At 50.6% G+C, this 15,853-nt stretch overlaps 1 protein-coding gene across 2 annotated transcripts; it reads right to left on the bottom strand.

The window, feature by feature from the left end:
• Window positions 1–1,063: 1,063 nt before the first annotated feature.
• RDH12 (retinol dehydrogenase 12) lies at window positions 1,064–15,375 on the bottom strand. 2 transcript variants are annotated; one of them, XM_002719510.6, is made up of 7 exons: window positions 15,137–15,365; window positions 12,926–13,044; window positions 11,790–11,945; window positions 10,278–10,382; window positions 9,004–9,213; window positions 5,312–5,501; window positions 1,064–1,737 (listed from the first exon to the last, which is right to left on the bottom strand). In XM_002719510.6, exons 1-7 carry the CDS (start codon window positions 15,202–15,204, stop codon window positions 1,635–1,637), a joined length of 951 nt encoding a protein of 316 aa, XP_002719556.1. In that variant the 5' UTR covers window positions 15,205–15,365; the 3' UTR covers window positions 1,064–1,634. The 2 variants fall into 2 exon arrangements, with proteins under 2 accessions (XP_002719556.1, XP_089178267.1); XM_089322141.1 differs by lacking the exon at window positions 12,926–13,044 and having other exon boundaries at window positions 15,137–15,375.
• Window positions 15,376–15,853: the final 478 nt, after the last annotated feature.

Below are 15,853 nucleotides of genomic sequence, written 5' to 3'. Positions count from 1 at the left end.
GACCCCTGCACCCACATGGGAAATCTGGAGAAATCTCCTGGCTCCTGGCTTTGGGAGAGCTCAGCTCAAACCATTGTTGGCCATTTGGGAAGTGAATCAGTGAATTGAAGACTTCTCTCTGTCTCTTTCTCTGTAATTGTGTCTTTCAAATAAATAAAATAATCTTTGTTTTTAAAAAATAAGTTAATATATTAAGTTGGTAAAGTAACCTCCAATATTTAAAAAAAAAAACTTTCCCAAGACGAACCATTAAATATGAGTCTGTGGTAAGGCCTGGGACTACCATTGTAAATATTTTAAAATAAGCAGAAGGCAGGCACTCGGTGCAGGGGTTAAGATACTGCTGGGATGACCGCATCCTGTACGGGAGCGCAGGAGTTCTAGTTCTGGCTCCACTTCTGACTCCAGCTTTCAAATATATATTTATGAAATAATAATGTTGAAGCCGGATGATGAGTACATGGGGATTCATGACACTATTTGCTCCGGGTTTATCTATTTGAAAATTTCCAAAATAAAAGAGTTTTTTTTTAGTCTGTTTACTGTTGAAGAAAGGAGCACAGGAGCATTTTAGTCACCTTTGCCCGCTGAGTGGCTTAGCACTGGGTCGGTTCACTTGGTTGAAAGGTTAGGCGTCCTCCCCACCTCTTTCTGGTGCCCTTCCCGCTTGTGGCAAGAAGCAGGTTGCCTGGGCCACAGCCTCGGAGGTCAGGGAGGCCAGAAGGGAGAAGAGTGATGAATTTCTGCAGAGAGATGATCAGGATCTGAATTTTCTGCCTTTATGTATCAAATCAAAGTCATACCTCTGGCCTTAATCCATGGTGGAGCTCAGAGTCTCTGTAAGTTGAGCCCCTCCTGTCACTTCTCTGACAACAAAAGGCTAGCACTAGAAGAAATTTGAAAAAGTAGGCAACCAGACAATGTATTTTGTACCCAGTTGCTGTGTTCCAAGAAGGCCATGGGTGGGTAGGATGAGATACTACTCACTAAACCAGGAGGCTGGCTTCTCCTCTTTGCTTCATTGTCCCTTTGCTTCCCAAAGAAAACAAATAAGGCAAGGAGATGAATGCAAATCTTTATCTTAACAGCCGAGTTAGAGGGAACTAGAGAAAGAAACCATTTGCATGACCAGATCCAGCTTCACACAGTGGCTCCAAGAACCACTTGTGGCCAGGGCTAGCCAAGATCTTCCCGCCTTGGTCCAGACTCCAGGGTTGTGTCTGGCATTCAAAAGGAAGCGATCCATCGAGAGCTGGGGTCCATGGTCCCTAAAATATTAATACTGATGCTCCTGTTGCCTCGGCTGAACATTCAGGCTGGTCTGATGTGTGATAGGAAGTCGACCCCATCTCCCGGGTTCTTCTGCCACCCCCGTGCCCAGCCTGGACTCTTCCCAGTCCTGCTGCCCACAGAGGGTTGCCAACTCTCCAAGTCCTGGCAAAGAATGCTCTGTAAGTGTGAACATCTCATGCCGTAAGTCAGCCTCATGAGAGCATTGGGCGCACAAAGGTTTCCAGAAAGGTGAGGAGGATCAGAGCGGGCAGGACCCACAGCAGCAGCCGGCCAGTTGGCCCTCTCGGCCCCTCTCGTTAGGACGCAGATTGGGCCTGATAGAGACGTGGCCCTTCCACCAGCTACTCCCACTGGATCCCTAGGAGCTCGCAGCTGACATTCCACAGGCGCTGGGCTGTTTTGTTATTTCGAGCCCTCGGAGACACCCAGGTCCTCTTGCAGTCACTGCAGGGCAGAGAAAGAGGTGAGTACCAGAGTGAGAATCGGCAGCCTAGAGACATGTATGGTCTCTTTTGTTCATATGTTTCTAAATGTACATATAATATGCTGCATTTAAAGAAATGAAATATCTTGAAATTCAGTTTAAAAAAAATTTTTTTTTATTTACTAGAAAGGCAGAGCAACAGAGGGGGGAAAAGTGGGATAGATGATAAACAGGTAGATGATAGAATTTCTATCTGCTGGTTCACATCCCAGTGCCTACAACAGCCAGGGCTGCTGGCCCAGGCCTAAGTCAGGATCCTGGAACGCATTCCGGGTCTCCCATGCTCAAGTAATGGAGCCTTCATTGGCTGCCTCCCAGCATGCAAATTAGCAGGAAGCTGGATTGGAAGCAGAACAGCTGGCTCTCTGATGTGGGATGCAGGCTTCCCAAGCAGCAGTGCAGCGCCACCACACTCACCTAGTTTATAAATATTTTAAGGGTAGGAGATGACGCGTGGCATAGTAGGCTAAGCCTCTGCCTGTGTATGGCACCAACATCCCATATAGGCGCCGGCTTGTGTCCTGGCTTTTTTTGCTCCTCTTATGATCCAGCTCTCTGCGTATGGCCTGGGAGAGCAGCAGAAGATGGCCCAAGTCCTTGGGCACCTGCACCCATGTGGGAGACTCAGAAGAGGCTCCTGGCTCCTGGCTTCAAATCGCCTACCTCTGGCCATTGCAGACATTTGGGGAGGGAACCAGCAGATAGAAGATATTTTTCTCTGTCTCTCTGTCTGTAACTCTCTCAAATAAATAAATGAAATATTTTTAAAAATAAGGAGCTGGTATTGTGGAGTAGCGGGTAAAGGTAAAGTGGCTGCATTAGCAGGGAAAGCGCCTGATACAGCCGCAGAGGAAGGCCCAAGTATGTGGGCCCCTGCACCCCAGAAGCTCTTGGCTCCTGGCTTCAGCCTGGCACAGCCCTAGCCATCACAGCCATTTGAAGAGTGAACCAGCAGACAGAAGATCTCTCTCCCTTTCTGCCTCTCCCTCTCTCTCTGAAACTCTGCCTTTCAAATAAATAAAATAAACCTTAAAAATATTTTAAGAACAGATTTGTGAAACAGCAATACATAGACTTATTTATGAATATATTCTGTAATAAGATCCACCACCAGGACTAACCATATTCAAAGTAGTGGCGAGTAGAAGATGCAGTTTGAAATGTCTGCAACAACAGCGGTGTGATACGAAAACATTTAAATTTTACTGTGACAAAGTTACAGGAATCACTACTACTACTGCAGTTCATTGCCTACATTCATAAGTGAAGAAAATGCTTTCAGTTGGACATGTGAGAAACTAAAGGCGGTATTATTTTCCCATCCAAGTTCACAGACCCCTTGAATATTCTATGCACAGAGCTGCTTGTGTGCCATGAACCTCAGACCAAGTACCCCTGCCTTGTTTTGCAATGAGCACAGGGATGGGGGGGAACTGGGGACTGGGGGGGTAATGCAGTGGAGAGAGAACACAGTTCTAATGGCGGGGCTTGTTAATCATATTTTTAAAAATTATTGAAATCCTGTATAACATTTGGAGAATGCCAGTAAGAGAAGATGAGCCTGTGATTCAGCTGCTTTCTTAACAGTCTTTTTCTTTTAAAGACTTATTTCTATTTATTTTAAAAACAGAGGTACCAAGCAAGGGGGAGAGACAGGGAAGGGGAGAGAGAGAAACACCTTCCATCCGCTGGTTCACTCCCTAAAGGACTGGCAGAACTGGGCTTGGCCAGGCCAAAGCCAAGAGCCCAGAACTTCATCTGGGTCTCCCACAGCGTGGCAAGGGTCCAAGCAGTTGGCTCATTCTCTGCTGCATTCCCAGGCACATTATCAGAGAGATCACAAGTGGAGCAGCCAGGACTCAAACTGGTACTCAGGGGATGCCAGCGCTGCAAGCTGCCGCAAATGCCGGCCCCTCCTTGTAGTCTTGTTTGCTTATATACTAATAGATATGTAGTCTGTCCTTTATATAAAATTGGCATCATACTGTCTCTAGTAGGGTGAGGATATCTTTCTCTTTTTAAAAATATTTGGGGTGGCAGACATTTAGCCTACTGGCAGACGTCCTCGCTTCCCCTATCAGATTTCCTGGATTCAATGCCTGGCTCTGGCTCCTGACTCCAGCTTCCTGCTAATGCACACCCTGGGTCGCAGTGCCAATGGCTCAAGGAGTTGGGTCTCTGCCACCCACATGGGACACCTGGAATGAGTTTCCAGTTCTTGGCTTCAGCCTTGGCCCGGACCTGGCTGTATGGCCATTTGGAGAGGAAATCAGTGGATGGGAGCTCTCTCTCTCTGCCTCTCAAATAGACAAATAATTTTAAAATATTTTAATAAGTATATATATATATATTCAGCACTGAAATTTCTATTCCTGTATTCTAACAGACAATAGCAATCTTTTTTTTTTTTTTTTTTTTTTTTTTTGCCAGGCAGAGTGGACAGTGAGAGAGACAGAGAGAAAGGTCTTCCTTTGCCATTGGTTCACCCTCCAATGGCCGCTGTGGCCAGCGTGCTGCAGCCGGTGCACTGCACCAATCCAAAGATAGGAGCCAGGTGCTTCTCCTGGTCTCCCATGGGGTGCAGGGCCCAAGCACTTGCGCCATCCTCCACTGCACTCTCTGGCCACAGCAGAGAGCTGGCCTGGAAGAGGGGCAACCGGGATAGAATCCGGCGCCCTGACTGGGACTAGAACCCGGTATGCCAGCACCGCAAGGCGGGGGATTAACCTATTGAGCCGAGGCACCGGCTGACAATGGCAATCTTGACAGCACTGGGAGACAGTGCACACTGGGAGACCTCCCACAGCACTTTGTGCTAGGTGGTATTAAAGAATTCATGACTTGGGACTGGTGCTATGGCTCAGCAGGTTATTGCCATGGTCTGCAGCACCGGCATTCCATATGGGCACCAGCTCAAATCCTGGCTGCTCCACTTCTGATCCAGTTCCCTGTTTATGTGCCTGGGAGAGCAGCAGAGGATGGCCCACATGCTTGGGGCCCTGAACCCACATGGTAGACCTGGAGGAAGTTCCTGGCTCCTGCAGACATTTGGGGAGTGAACAAGTGGATAGACGATTCTCTCTCTCTCTCTCTCTCTCTCTCTCTCTCTCTCCCCTCCCCTCTCTCTGTTTCTCCTGTTTCTCTCTGTAACTCTACCTCTCAAAAAGATAAATCTTTTTTTTTTTTTTTAATTCATGGCTCAAGTCAGCCAGAAGCTTGAAGAAGGAGAAAACATATCCAGAGGGCGTGCTGATGATCTTTGCACACAGCATGCTGCCGCCGGCGGTCTGAACAGCTCTCAGAAAACTGTCAGTTATAGGGAAACCGGCACACGAACATGAAACAACCATAAAACCACTCTTTCTAACATGAGTTGCCAACGTAAGTTTACTTGGAAAAGTAACCGCATTTGGATTATGGGCCCAGGCCAAACCTGAATTCCGCCAGCAGGCACAGAGTTGCTGGGGATTGAGGCCCCGTGTGTCCCGTGGAAGTGCACAGGTGGTGCAGAGAACGCGCGCTGCCCCCACGCACCTGAAGTACTTGCCGCTCAGGGGCTCCAGGCCCTCAGCCAGGGCGCAGTGCAGGCTGGTCTGCGCCCCCTCCCGCGCCGACTTGACGAAGACGGAGAAGAGCCGCCAGAGCAGGCACAGCAGGAAGGAGTGGCGCACCAGCTCAGAGCTGACGATGCCTGGGTGCACCGCGTACGTGGTGACCCCCGTGCCTAGGGCAAAGAGGGCACAGTGAGACCAGGAATCCACTTGGAGCCTGGGAAAACAGCTCTGCGGCAAACACACGAGGGAGAAGAAGGGAGCCAGGAAAGCTAACCCCGGGGCGTAGGAGGTCCCAGAACCTGCCTTTCTAGGCTCCTATGCTCCAGAAAGAGTGTCATGTTCAAGGTCCTTCTACTTCAATGTCATCTTTGGACTGTGGCTTAAGTACTAATAAAGCAACAGGTCCAAGGCCGGTGCTGTGGCATGGTGGGTTAAGCCGCAGACTGCAATGTTGATGTCCCATACAGATGCTGGTTTGAGTCCTGGCTGCTCCACTTCCCATCTAGCTGCCTGCAGATGGAAGACCTCTCTCTCTGTCTCCGTAACCAGGCTATAGGTAGCATTATCAAGTGCTGACAGTGATGTCGCTGCTTTTTCTATAGAAGAGGCTTAGAGGTAGCAACCTGGTTGGAAAGTGCAGGTCTAGGACTTGGTTTTGAGCTGCATTTGCCTTGCAGGCACATCTAATGAAGTAGATTGAGGGGCATTGACGGAGACTTTGAGAGGTTAATGTGCCGCCCCACCACCCCACCCCACCCCAAGACACCTGTTTTCAGTTCTTATTCTGTGCAAGGGCTATGCTACCTCTTTGACAGGCACTGTCTCATTTAATTCTTAAAGAAGTTTGTGATGTAGGTGAGGAACCTGGGTCACAAAGAGGTTAAATAGGGGCTGGTGCTGTGGCGTAGCTGATAAAGCTTCTGCCTGCAGTGCCAGCATCCCATATGGGGGCCGGTTCAAGCCTCGGCTGCTCCACTTCTGATCCAGCTCGCTGCTATGGCCTGGGAAAGCAGCAGAATGTGGCCCAAGTTCTTGGGCCTTGCACCCGCATGGGAGACCCGGAAGAAGCTCCTGGCTCCCGCCTTTGGATTGGCACAGCTCCGGCCATTGCAGCCATCTGGGGAATGAACCAGCGGAAGGAAGACTTCTCTCTCTCTCTCTCTGCCTCTGCTTATTGGTAACTCTGCTTTTAAAATAAATAAATAAAGCTTTAAAAAACAAAACAGAGAGGTTAAATAAATTGCCTAGGGTCAGACCTAGCAGGCTGCAGGGCCAACCCTGATATAGAGTAAAGGGAACAGATTCCTGAAGCAGGCATTGGGCCTAGTTGAGAAGACATGGGCCAAAACACTCACATCCTACATTACACTGCCTGGGTTCAATTCCCGGCTCCAGCTCCTGATTCCAGCTTCCTCCCAGTGCAGACACTGGGATGTGATGGCTCAAGGAATTGGGTTCCTGCCATCCATGTAGGAGACCCAAATTGATTTCCGAGCTTCTGGCTCCAGCCCCTGGCCCAGCCCCAGTCACAGGAGCTGTGTGTGTGTGTGTCAAATTAAAAAAAAAAAATTAGAAAAAAGTCTGAATACTCTGGAGCTGGATGGTCTAGATTTGAATCCTGGCCCAGGTAGGAAATTACTTGAACTTATTTCTTTATATCTGGGCCTGTATCTTCATTATAAAGTGTGGGAAAATAATAGCTCCTACCACACAGCAATGCTACGAGCATTAAATGAGTGAAGATGCATATTTCATGGCACGCACAAAACTCCTGGTTATTGTTACAAGTATTATTTCTTTTTATGATTACCTTATTCTTCTAACTTTGGCATTCTGATAGTAAAAATCACTATTCCCAAACTCTGGCTTATTTATGGTAGCAAATGATCCCCCAGATTTGGAGTTATCACAGAGCCAGTCGCTCCCCCAAAACCGCAGAGGACCACAGAATCATAAAAGATTAAGAGTCGGCCTCATGGAGCGAGCATTTGGTACAGCAGTTAAGACACCTGGTGGGGGATGTGTGGGATGCCTGCATTCCATATCAAAATGTCAGAGGTTCAAGTCCTGGGTCTACTTCTTATTTATTTTTTTTTAAGATGTATTCATGGGGCCAGCGCTGTGGTGTAGCAGGTAAAGCTGCCGCCTGCAGTGCCAGCATCCCATATGGGTGCTGGTTCAAGTCTTGGCTGCTTCACTTCCAGTCTAGCTCTCTGCTATGACCTGGAAAAGCAGTGGAAGATGGCCCAAGTCCTTGGGCCCCTGCACCCATGTGGGAGACCTGGATGAAGCTCCTGGCTCCTGGCTTCACATCAGCACAGCTCTGATCGTTGCGGTCAATTGGAGAGTGAACCAGTGGATGGAAGATCTCTCTCTCTCTCTCTCTCTCTCTCTCTCTCTCTCTCTGCCTCTCCTTCTCTCTCTGTGTAACTCTGACTTCTAAATAAGTAAATAAATCTTTAAAAAAAAGAGTGATGGGGAGGAGCAAGGGAGAAGGGAGAGAGAACACACACACACTCAGAGAGAGAGAGAGAGAGATCTTCTATCTGCTGTTTGACTTCCCAAATGGCTGCAACATCTGAGGCTGGTCCAGGCTGAAGCCAGGAGCCCAGAACTTCTACATGGGTGGCAGGGGCCCACGTACCTAGGCCATACTCTGCTGCTTTCCCAGGTGCATTAGCAAGACACTAGATTGGAAACAGAGCCTCTGGGACTCAAACCAGCACTCCAATATGGGATGCCAACGTCGCAAGTAGTAGTTTAATCTGCTGTGCCGTCACACCAGCCCCGTGGTTCCACTTCTGACTCCAGCTTCCTGCTAATGTGCACCCTGGGAGGTGGCAGGTGATGGTCCAGGTATTAGGAATTGAAGTCAGGCACTGGCGGTTCTGTAGCTCAGCTCACTACGTGGAGCTCAGCATAGGGAACAGAGAAGGCTGCATGCGCCATGACTGGAAGCAGAGCACCCACATTTCAGTTCTTGCCGTATAACCCGGAGCTATTTCCATGCACCTCAGTACTGACCTACTATACAGGAATAAAAATACCCACTTTAGGGGCAGCATTTGGCATAGCAGTTAAGCCACTGCTTGGGACATCCATATCCCACACCAGAGTGCCTGAGTTCAAGTCCCAGCTCTGCTTCCAATCCCAGCTTCCTGCTAATGTGCACTCTGAGAGGCAGCAGGCGATGGCTCCAGTAGTTGGGTCCCTGCCGCCCACGTGGGAGACCTGGATCAAGTTCCAGGATCCTGGTTTCAGCTCTAGCTGTTGTGAGCATTTAGGGAATGAAACAGTGGCTAGAAAATCTCTGTTTCTTTCCCTCCTCTCTCTCTCTCTCTCCTCCTTTCAAATAAATAAATAGCAATTTAAAAATAATACCCTCTCTACTCATTGCTAAGACTGTGAAAATTAAATGAGGTAAAAGTTATGAGATAAGATGTGCCATAAATCCGTAAATGTAAGGTAACAATGAGATTGCTAACTCCCATTCAGTATCAGGTTTCCTAGAAAGCAAGGACTCCATTGTTTTATTCTGTTTATAACCTCATTCTCCATAGAGTGCACAGGGATGAGTGTTTGACAGTGTGTTCAGAAGTGTCTATGAACCTTTCGTGCAGTCAGGGAACCCAGTTTTTACTACTTTAACCCTGGCCCTTTCCTCAAGCTTACCTTGGAGCCTCTTGGCCAGCTCACGAGTGAAAAGCACATTGGCCAGCTTGCTTTGGCAATAGGCAAAACTGCTGCAATAATACTTCTCACCCTGAAGGTCATGGAATCGAATCTTGCCAACATAGTGGGCCACCGATGCCAGGTTCACCACCCGTGCGGGAGCAGACTCCTTCAGCCGCTCCAGGAGCAGGTATGTGAGAAGGAAGTGGCCTACAAGGAGAAGCAGAGGGGGAGATGGCAGCCTGGGCTCAGGGTGTGGGAGCTCACGACAGGACTTCAGTGTTAGCTCACTATCTTCTGGGTGTGAACAAATTTTGCTGCCACAAGTAACAGAGTGCTAACGGTCAGTTAGTGTTAGATTCCCCAAGATGAGGGACAGATCTAGACTACAAGGAAGGCAACAATACCTAATCTAGGCTGGCGCCGTGGCTCAATAGGCTAATCCTCCGCCTGCGGCACCGGCATACCGGGTTCTAGTCCCAGTCAGGGTGCCGGATTCTGTCCCGGTTGCCCCTCTTCCAGGCCAGCTCTCTGATGTGGCCCGGGTGTGCAGTGGAGGATGGCCCAAGTGCTTGGGCCCTGCACCCCATGGGAGACCAGGAGAAGCACCTGGCTCCTGCCTTCGGATCAACGCAGTGCGCCGGCTGCAGCACGCCGGCCACGGCGGCCATTGGAAGGTGAACCAACGGCAAAGGAAGACCTTTCTCTCTGTCTCTCTCTCTCTCATTGTCCACTCTGCCTGTCAAAAAAAAAAATACCTAATCTATACTTATTTGCCCTTGTCCCAGTCAGGAGAAACACCCACCTGCTGGCTTCCAGCTCCCCCGTAGGGCCATGATCGCGCAACCGTGGGACCAGGCACACTCACACCCAGGGAGTGGAACATGTGCCGTGCTCTCCTCTCTGAACCCTAGCATGTTCTCAAGGTTTGTCTACCTTTACAGACCAACCCTGGGCTTCTTTGGCCCTCATCTGGATGTGACCCCATCCAGCCAAGCCCAGATTCCTGCATGCCCCTGGGTCTGGCCCAGAATATAACATGTTGCACTGCCGCTGCCCCAAGCAAGAACAACACTCTCCTCCCTGGCATCCCCTGAGATTTGGGATTTCTTAATGGCATGGGTAGGCTGTCATTATTTTTGACTGCTCATGGGAGGGACAGTGAATGCCAAGCCCTCTGAGGACCCCTGGAGATTCTCCACACGGATACGGGGATCTCCTCCAAAGACTGAGGTGGGGTCTGTCTCACATTTCAGTCACCCAGAGCTACTTACCCAGGTGGTTGACGCCCAGGTGGGTTTCGAAGCCATCGGCCGTCTTGGACTGCGGACACAGCATCACCCCCGCATTGTTGATTAGAATATGGAGCTGCTTTTCCTCTATGGAGCACAACCAAGGAGACCCCGTGGTCAGCAAGGAGCCTGCCAGCTGCCTGTCACAGTGCTGAGTGTCTACCCCTTGCCTTTGTGGGTGAGCTCTCTGTTGGGGTGATAGGTATCACCACTGTCGGTCCCCCTCTTCGCAGAGGAACGACACAGGACCCCGCGCTGTTCTTTTGTTTGCTCAGCCCTCCCCGGGTTTGCTGCTGGTTCTTCCCGGGTTGGCTACCGACCCTTCCACCTCCGTGGAAGGGCGGTTCCCCCTGCCACATTCCCCACTTCCGCGGGGGAGCGGCACACCGCCGGCCGGCTCTCTCGGGGGCTGCACAGGTGTTCCCTTTAGATGTTCCTGGTGCATGTTGTCTCTCTCCTTCTTTATAGTCCTCTTCCACCAATCCCAACTCTGCTACCCACACGCCGAGTATGCTGCTCTCCTCCAATCAGGAGCAGGTCCTGCTGTTTATTGATTGAACTGGAGGCAGCTGTGTAGAAGCTGTTTCCTCCTCTCCCAGCGCCATATTGTGGAAGAGCAGATGCATAGAATAAGTCTTAATTCGAGTAACAGTCTAGTCTGAGTTGCTCCCCACAGATAGTGAGAGAGAGAGACAGAGAGAAAGGTCTTCCTTTGCCGTTGGTTCACCCTCCAACGGCCGCCACGGCTGGTGTGCTGCGGCCAGAGCACCACGCTGATCCGATGGCAGGAGCCAGGTGCTTCTCCTGGTCTCCCATGCGGGTGCAGGGCCCAAGCATTTGGGCCATCCTCCACTGCACTCCCGGGCCACAGCAGAGAGCTGGCCTGGAAGAGGGGCAACCGGGACAGAATCCGGCGCCCCTACCGGGACTAGAACCTGGTGTGCTGGCGCCGCAGGCGGAGGATTAGCCTATTGAGCCACGGCACTGGCCCAGCAAATACATTCTTATTACTGACTCTGGACCAGACCACGCTGTTGGGGCACTGGGAACCCCGTGCTAAAGCAAGGCAGACATGGTCCCTGTGCTGTATGGATTTCATAGTTCCTGGTAGAAGCTGGTCATTTTCTAAGAGCCAGAAAATTCTTGGGAGCAGCACAACCTCGTCTAGTGCCTGTGGCCGCAGAAGGTTGATTCTGAGAATGAAAATAAAAGTGAGTGGCACCAGGGCCACACCTTGATGCCAAGGAGGCAAGCCCAGACAGGGAGCTGACACCTCCGACATTCCCACTGCAGAGGCAAAAAGAGGCGATAAGGATCCTGCCCAGCTCGTCTACCCACCCTGCCCTTGCCAGTCCTCTGTCCTGAGGGTTCATGTGGCAGAACCTGTCCAGTGGGATCCACAGCGGTTCTGATGATGGCTGCAGATAGTCCAGGGTGGGGTGGCCACTCCCCTGCCCAGTTTCCTGCTTTTCCAGCTATCCACCAGGGCCTCACCTGCCAAGAAGCCCTCAGCAAAGGCTCTGATGGATTTGGTGTCAGAGAGGTCCAATTTCCGCACCAGCACCTGGGAGTTCTTGGTATCCGCTCGGATTTCACTGGCAGCAGACTCCCCCTTCAGTATGTCTCGACAGGCGATGTACACTCGAGCTCCTGCGGCCAAACAAAGAGAGGACAATGCGCTCGGATCCTAGGCTAAGAAAGACTGGGTGCGTGTGAGTCAGCTTGGGACTGGCGCTCAGCGCATTCTAACAGCCATCCCTAGAGCTGTGGAGTAGCCAAATTCTCAGTGCAGGATTCTCATGGAAGGACTGCTCAGTATTCTAGGTTTTTAAGAATGTTTATCTATTTTCGACTACTTGAAAGGCAGAGAGAGAGAGAGAGATCTTCTACCCACTGGTCCACTCTGCCCAAATGCCTACAACAGCCAGGGATGGGCTAGGCCAAAGCCAAAAACCCAGAACCCCATCTGGGTCTCCCATAGGGGTGGCAGGACACCAAGCACTTGAGTCATTACCAGCTGCCTCCCAGAGTGCAATAGCATAAAGCTGGATTGGAAACAGAGAAGCCGGGACTCAAACCAGCGCTCGGCTATGGGATGTGGGCAGTGCAGGCAGCAGCTTAACCTGCTGTGCCCCCACGCCTGCCCGGCTCAGTATTCTTGCTGGCAGCTTAATGTCATGCTGGCAACCTAGTTTTATACTCCAATATCTCACATTGCTTAGTGTCTCCTTTTAGAATAACTGACTTGACCAATATTACAAGGGATCTTCAAAAGTTTATGGAAAATGCACATGGGAAATAAAACTCTGATATGCATGGATTTCAAAATCTTTTTGCTCCAAAAATAAATTTGCCTTTAATTCCGATTTCTACAAACTTTTTGAAATGTCACTGCATACGCACGCGTCCCTGGTTTCCTGACTTTATCGAGTAGTGAAGGAGCAAGGAAGAAGGAAGCTCTGTTGAAGGCCACAGAGTGAACTGGTGTCAGCTTCGAGCCTGAATTCCCAGGGTCCTTGAATTCCTGATCAGAACCTCCAAGTCCAGGAGGGAAGACAGGGAGATGTGGTAGAGGCCGCAGGGAGAAGGGTGAGAGGCACCACCCCACAGAGACGGGAGAGGAGACTTGCCTCGGCGAGCGAGCTCCCTGGCTGTCTCCTTGCCGATGCCTGTGTTAGCGCCAGTGATCACCACCACCTTCCCGGGAAGCTGTATGTTTGTTTGGCAGACTCCACCGGCAAAGAACTTCCTAGCAGCAAGGGAAACAAGAGCATCACGTATCTCCCTTCCCAGCGGCACACTGAGACACATAAAATAAAGCCATCCAGGCTCAAAGAGTGATATCTTCAAGGTAGATCAAGGAGGCCCAAAAAAGCTAATCTTCATGGGACAAAGGCTTTTTTTATGTATGTGTTTATTTTCACTTTATTTGAAAGGCAACAAGAAGGGGAAGGGGAGAGGAAAGAGAGAGAGAGACAGACAGACAGACAGAGATATCTTTGATCCACTGGTTCACTTCCCAAATGCCCACAACAGCCAGACATGGGCCAGGCCAAAACTAGAAGCCAGGACCTTATTCCAGCTCTCCCACATGGGTGTCAAGGACCCAACCACCTAAGCTGCCATCCGCTGCCTCCCAGGAAGCAGGAAGCTGGACTGGAAGTGGAGGAACTGGGACTGGAACCAGGTACTCCAAAAAGATGTAGACGTCTCATAAGCGACAACTTGACCACTGGACCAAACACCAGCCCCTGGGACAAGGATTTCCACTGGACAAGGTTGTCACTAGCTCTTCAGCACAAGTTAGACGGTCATGTGCCCAGAAGCTACAAACAACCATCTAGGCAAATTAGTAAGTGCTCTTGAGCCAAGGCCAACAGAGACCTCCCTTGTTAGGTGCCCGACATATCGAGCCCTTCTCTCCAGAGGTCTTTGGAGGTCAGCCTCCTCCTCCAGCCGACATCCAGGACATATGTGTGACCAACATTGGTGGCTTCAATGGTCTGGAGTCCTAGGTCTTTTATTTTATTTTATTTTATTTGACAGATAGAGTTAGACAGTGAGAGAGAGAGAAAGGTCTTCCTTCCATTGGTTCACCCCCGAGATGGCCACCATGGCTGGAGCTATGCCAATCTGAAACCAGGAGCCAGGCGCTTTTTCCTGGTCTCCCACACGGGTGCAGGAGCCCAAGCACCTGGGCTATCCTCCACTGCCTTCCTGGGTCACAGCAGAGAGCTGGACTGGAAGAGGAGCAACTGGGACTAGAACCCGGCACCCATATGGGATGCTGGCACTGCAGGCAGAGGATTAACCAAGTGAGCACGGCACTGGCCCCCCCAGTCCTAAGTCTTCAAAAAGCATCCTTGGGAGTACCTGATCAACAGCACTTGGGGGATTGGAGGGGGTCGACATCCACCCTGGGCTGCCTCTCCAGTTTTAGACGATGGGGCATCCTCTGAGACCCTGTGCCATCATACCAGAGATTTTATTCTGGCCATCAGCACACAGAGAAAAACCTCCCTCGTTTAGACCTCTGTGCATGCGGCATTCCTTTACATGAGGTTGGCATCACAGGTTCCAAAAAAGAAGACCAGAGGGGAGCAGAACTGACATTTCTGAACCGTCTGCCAAGCACTGGGCTAGGCACCTGCCAGTATTGTCTCCACATGAGAGTGGAGAAGACCGAAAAGAAGTTCGAGTCACTTCTATTAGTGATAGAACTGGGATTTGAACCTAGGTCTCTATGCCAGGACCTAGGGAACCCCCTGCCCCTCATGTGTCCCTTTAGCTTCCTTTATCATCAGCCATTTTTAAAAATTCTCCATGCAGAATACATGTGGTTTCAGCACCTCCACAAATCCCACAGGAAAAGAGCCATCTCAGGACATCAGTTGAGGGTCGTCACAAGGGGAACACAGTGTGTCTGTTTCCTTCCCAAAGTGCCTGGTACTGTGGTTCAAGCTGAGTCCCTCAACAAAGGCCACCCATGACAACCCAACAGAGTCACCTCCTCGGTCAGGGACAGAAGAGAGCTCATCAGAGAACCCAAGGCAAAGGAGTGAAAGAGCCAGGGCTCCACCTAAGTTGCCTGGTGAGTTACTTTGAGCAAAGCCAACCACTCAGCCAGCCGCCAGCACCAGAATTCAAATCAGCCTCACCCCTCTCAGCCCCAGGTGCCTCCTTCTTATCTTCCCCCACGGTGTCCATTACCCCTCCTTCCTTCCTGTTCTCCTCTCCCTGACTTTCTCTCCCTTCCCTTTCTCCTCCCACAGCAGCCGAGAACAGGCTCCCTGCGCAGGACTCTGCAAGCAATGGTTAGGAGCTGTTGAATTAAGACAAACCTGATGGACGGAGCTGTCACGTACAAAACAGAAAGGAAGCAGGTGAGCAGTCCCAAGACAACCAACATCTTTTCAACTTCTTCAGTTGCTGCTGCTCCAGCCTCCACCCCAACTCCGGCTCAGGCTCCTGGTCTGGCTCCAACTCTTGGCTGCTTCTTCGTCCTCTCGCTGCCTGCCTGCCTGCCTGGTGCTGAGCAACAGCCTGGCCCCACGCAGCGCCCAGAATCCTATTTAAATCCGAAGGCTGTCAGAGCACAGCCTCCTGGGAGATGTAGTCCTGGCGGGAAGGGGCTGAAGGCAAGATTAGAACCTGACACTCGCGGACCGAGAGAAGGTGGGGGAAACCGGAATGCCTGCCTCCTAATTCTCACACCATCAACGATTTCCCCGCCTCTACTCCTGCAGGTAGAACATTTTTAACTTTAGCAACAGACTCCGTGATGCTTGAAATACAAGCGTGATTCAAGCAGGATGAGGAAGAATGTCGCAGAGGAATGGTGGGAGAAGTCAGGAGAGAGGTCTGCCTTAGGGAAGCTGGCAGAGTGATTAGGCGGGGGCGTGGCTGGAGCGCCTGGGGCACAGGCCATGTCCTGATCCTTAAGCTGGGTGCTAGCATACCCTCCTGTACTTATTTTGGGGGGAAAAAATCTGTTGAGTCACAAATCTGTCGGTTTGTGCACTTTTCTGCATTTTTATCTTGCACTTCGGTGAAACTAA

The sequence above is a fragment of the Oryctolagus cuniculus genome, chromosome 20 (assembly GCF_051225735.1).
Source record: "Oryctolagus cuniculus isolate XC-2025 breed Fujian yellow rabbit chromosome 20, ASM5122573v1, whole genome shotgun sequence".
NCBI lineage: Eukaryota > Metazoa > Chordata > Mammalia > Lagomorpha > Leporidae > Oryctolagus > Oryctolagus cuniculus.
The sequence above is the reverse complement of the archived record's forward strand: the minus strand, read 5'-3'. Positions and strand labels throughout refer to the sequence as shown.

Excerpts from the sequence above, each read along its gene's own strand:
- RDH12 (XM_002719510.6), bottom strand. The coding sequence starts at position 15,204 with ATGTTGGTTGTCTTGGGACTGCTCACCTGCTTCCTTTCTGTTTTGTAC. Across the intron at positions 10,383-11,789 it reads TGCTGAGGGCTTCTTGGCAG|AGGAAAAGCAGCTCCATATT; the intron begins GTGAGGCCCTGG and ends TGTGCTCCATAG. Across the intron at positions 5,502-9,003 it reads GCTGGCCAAGAGGCTCCAAG|GCACGGGGGTCACCACGTAC; the intron begins GTAAGCTTGAGG and ends TCTTTGCCCTAG.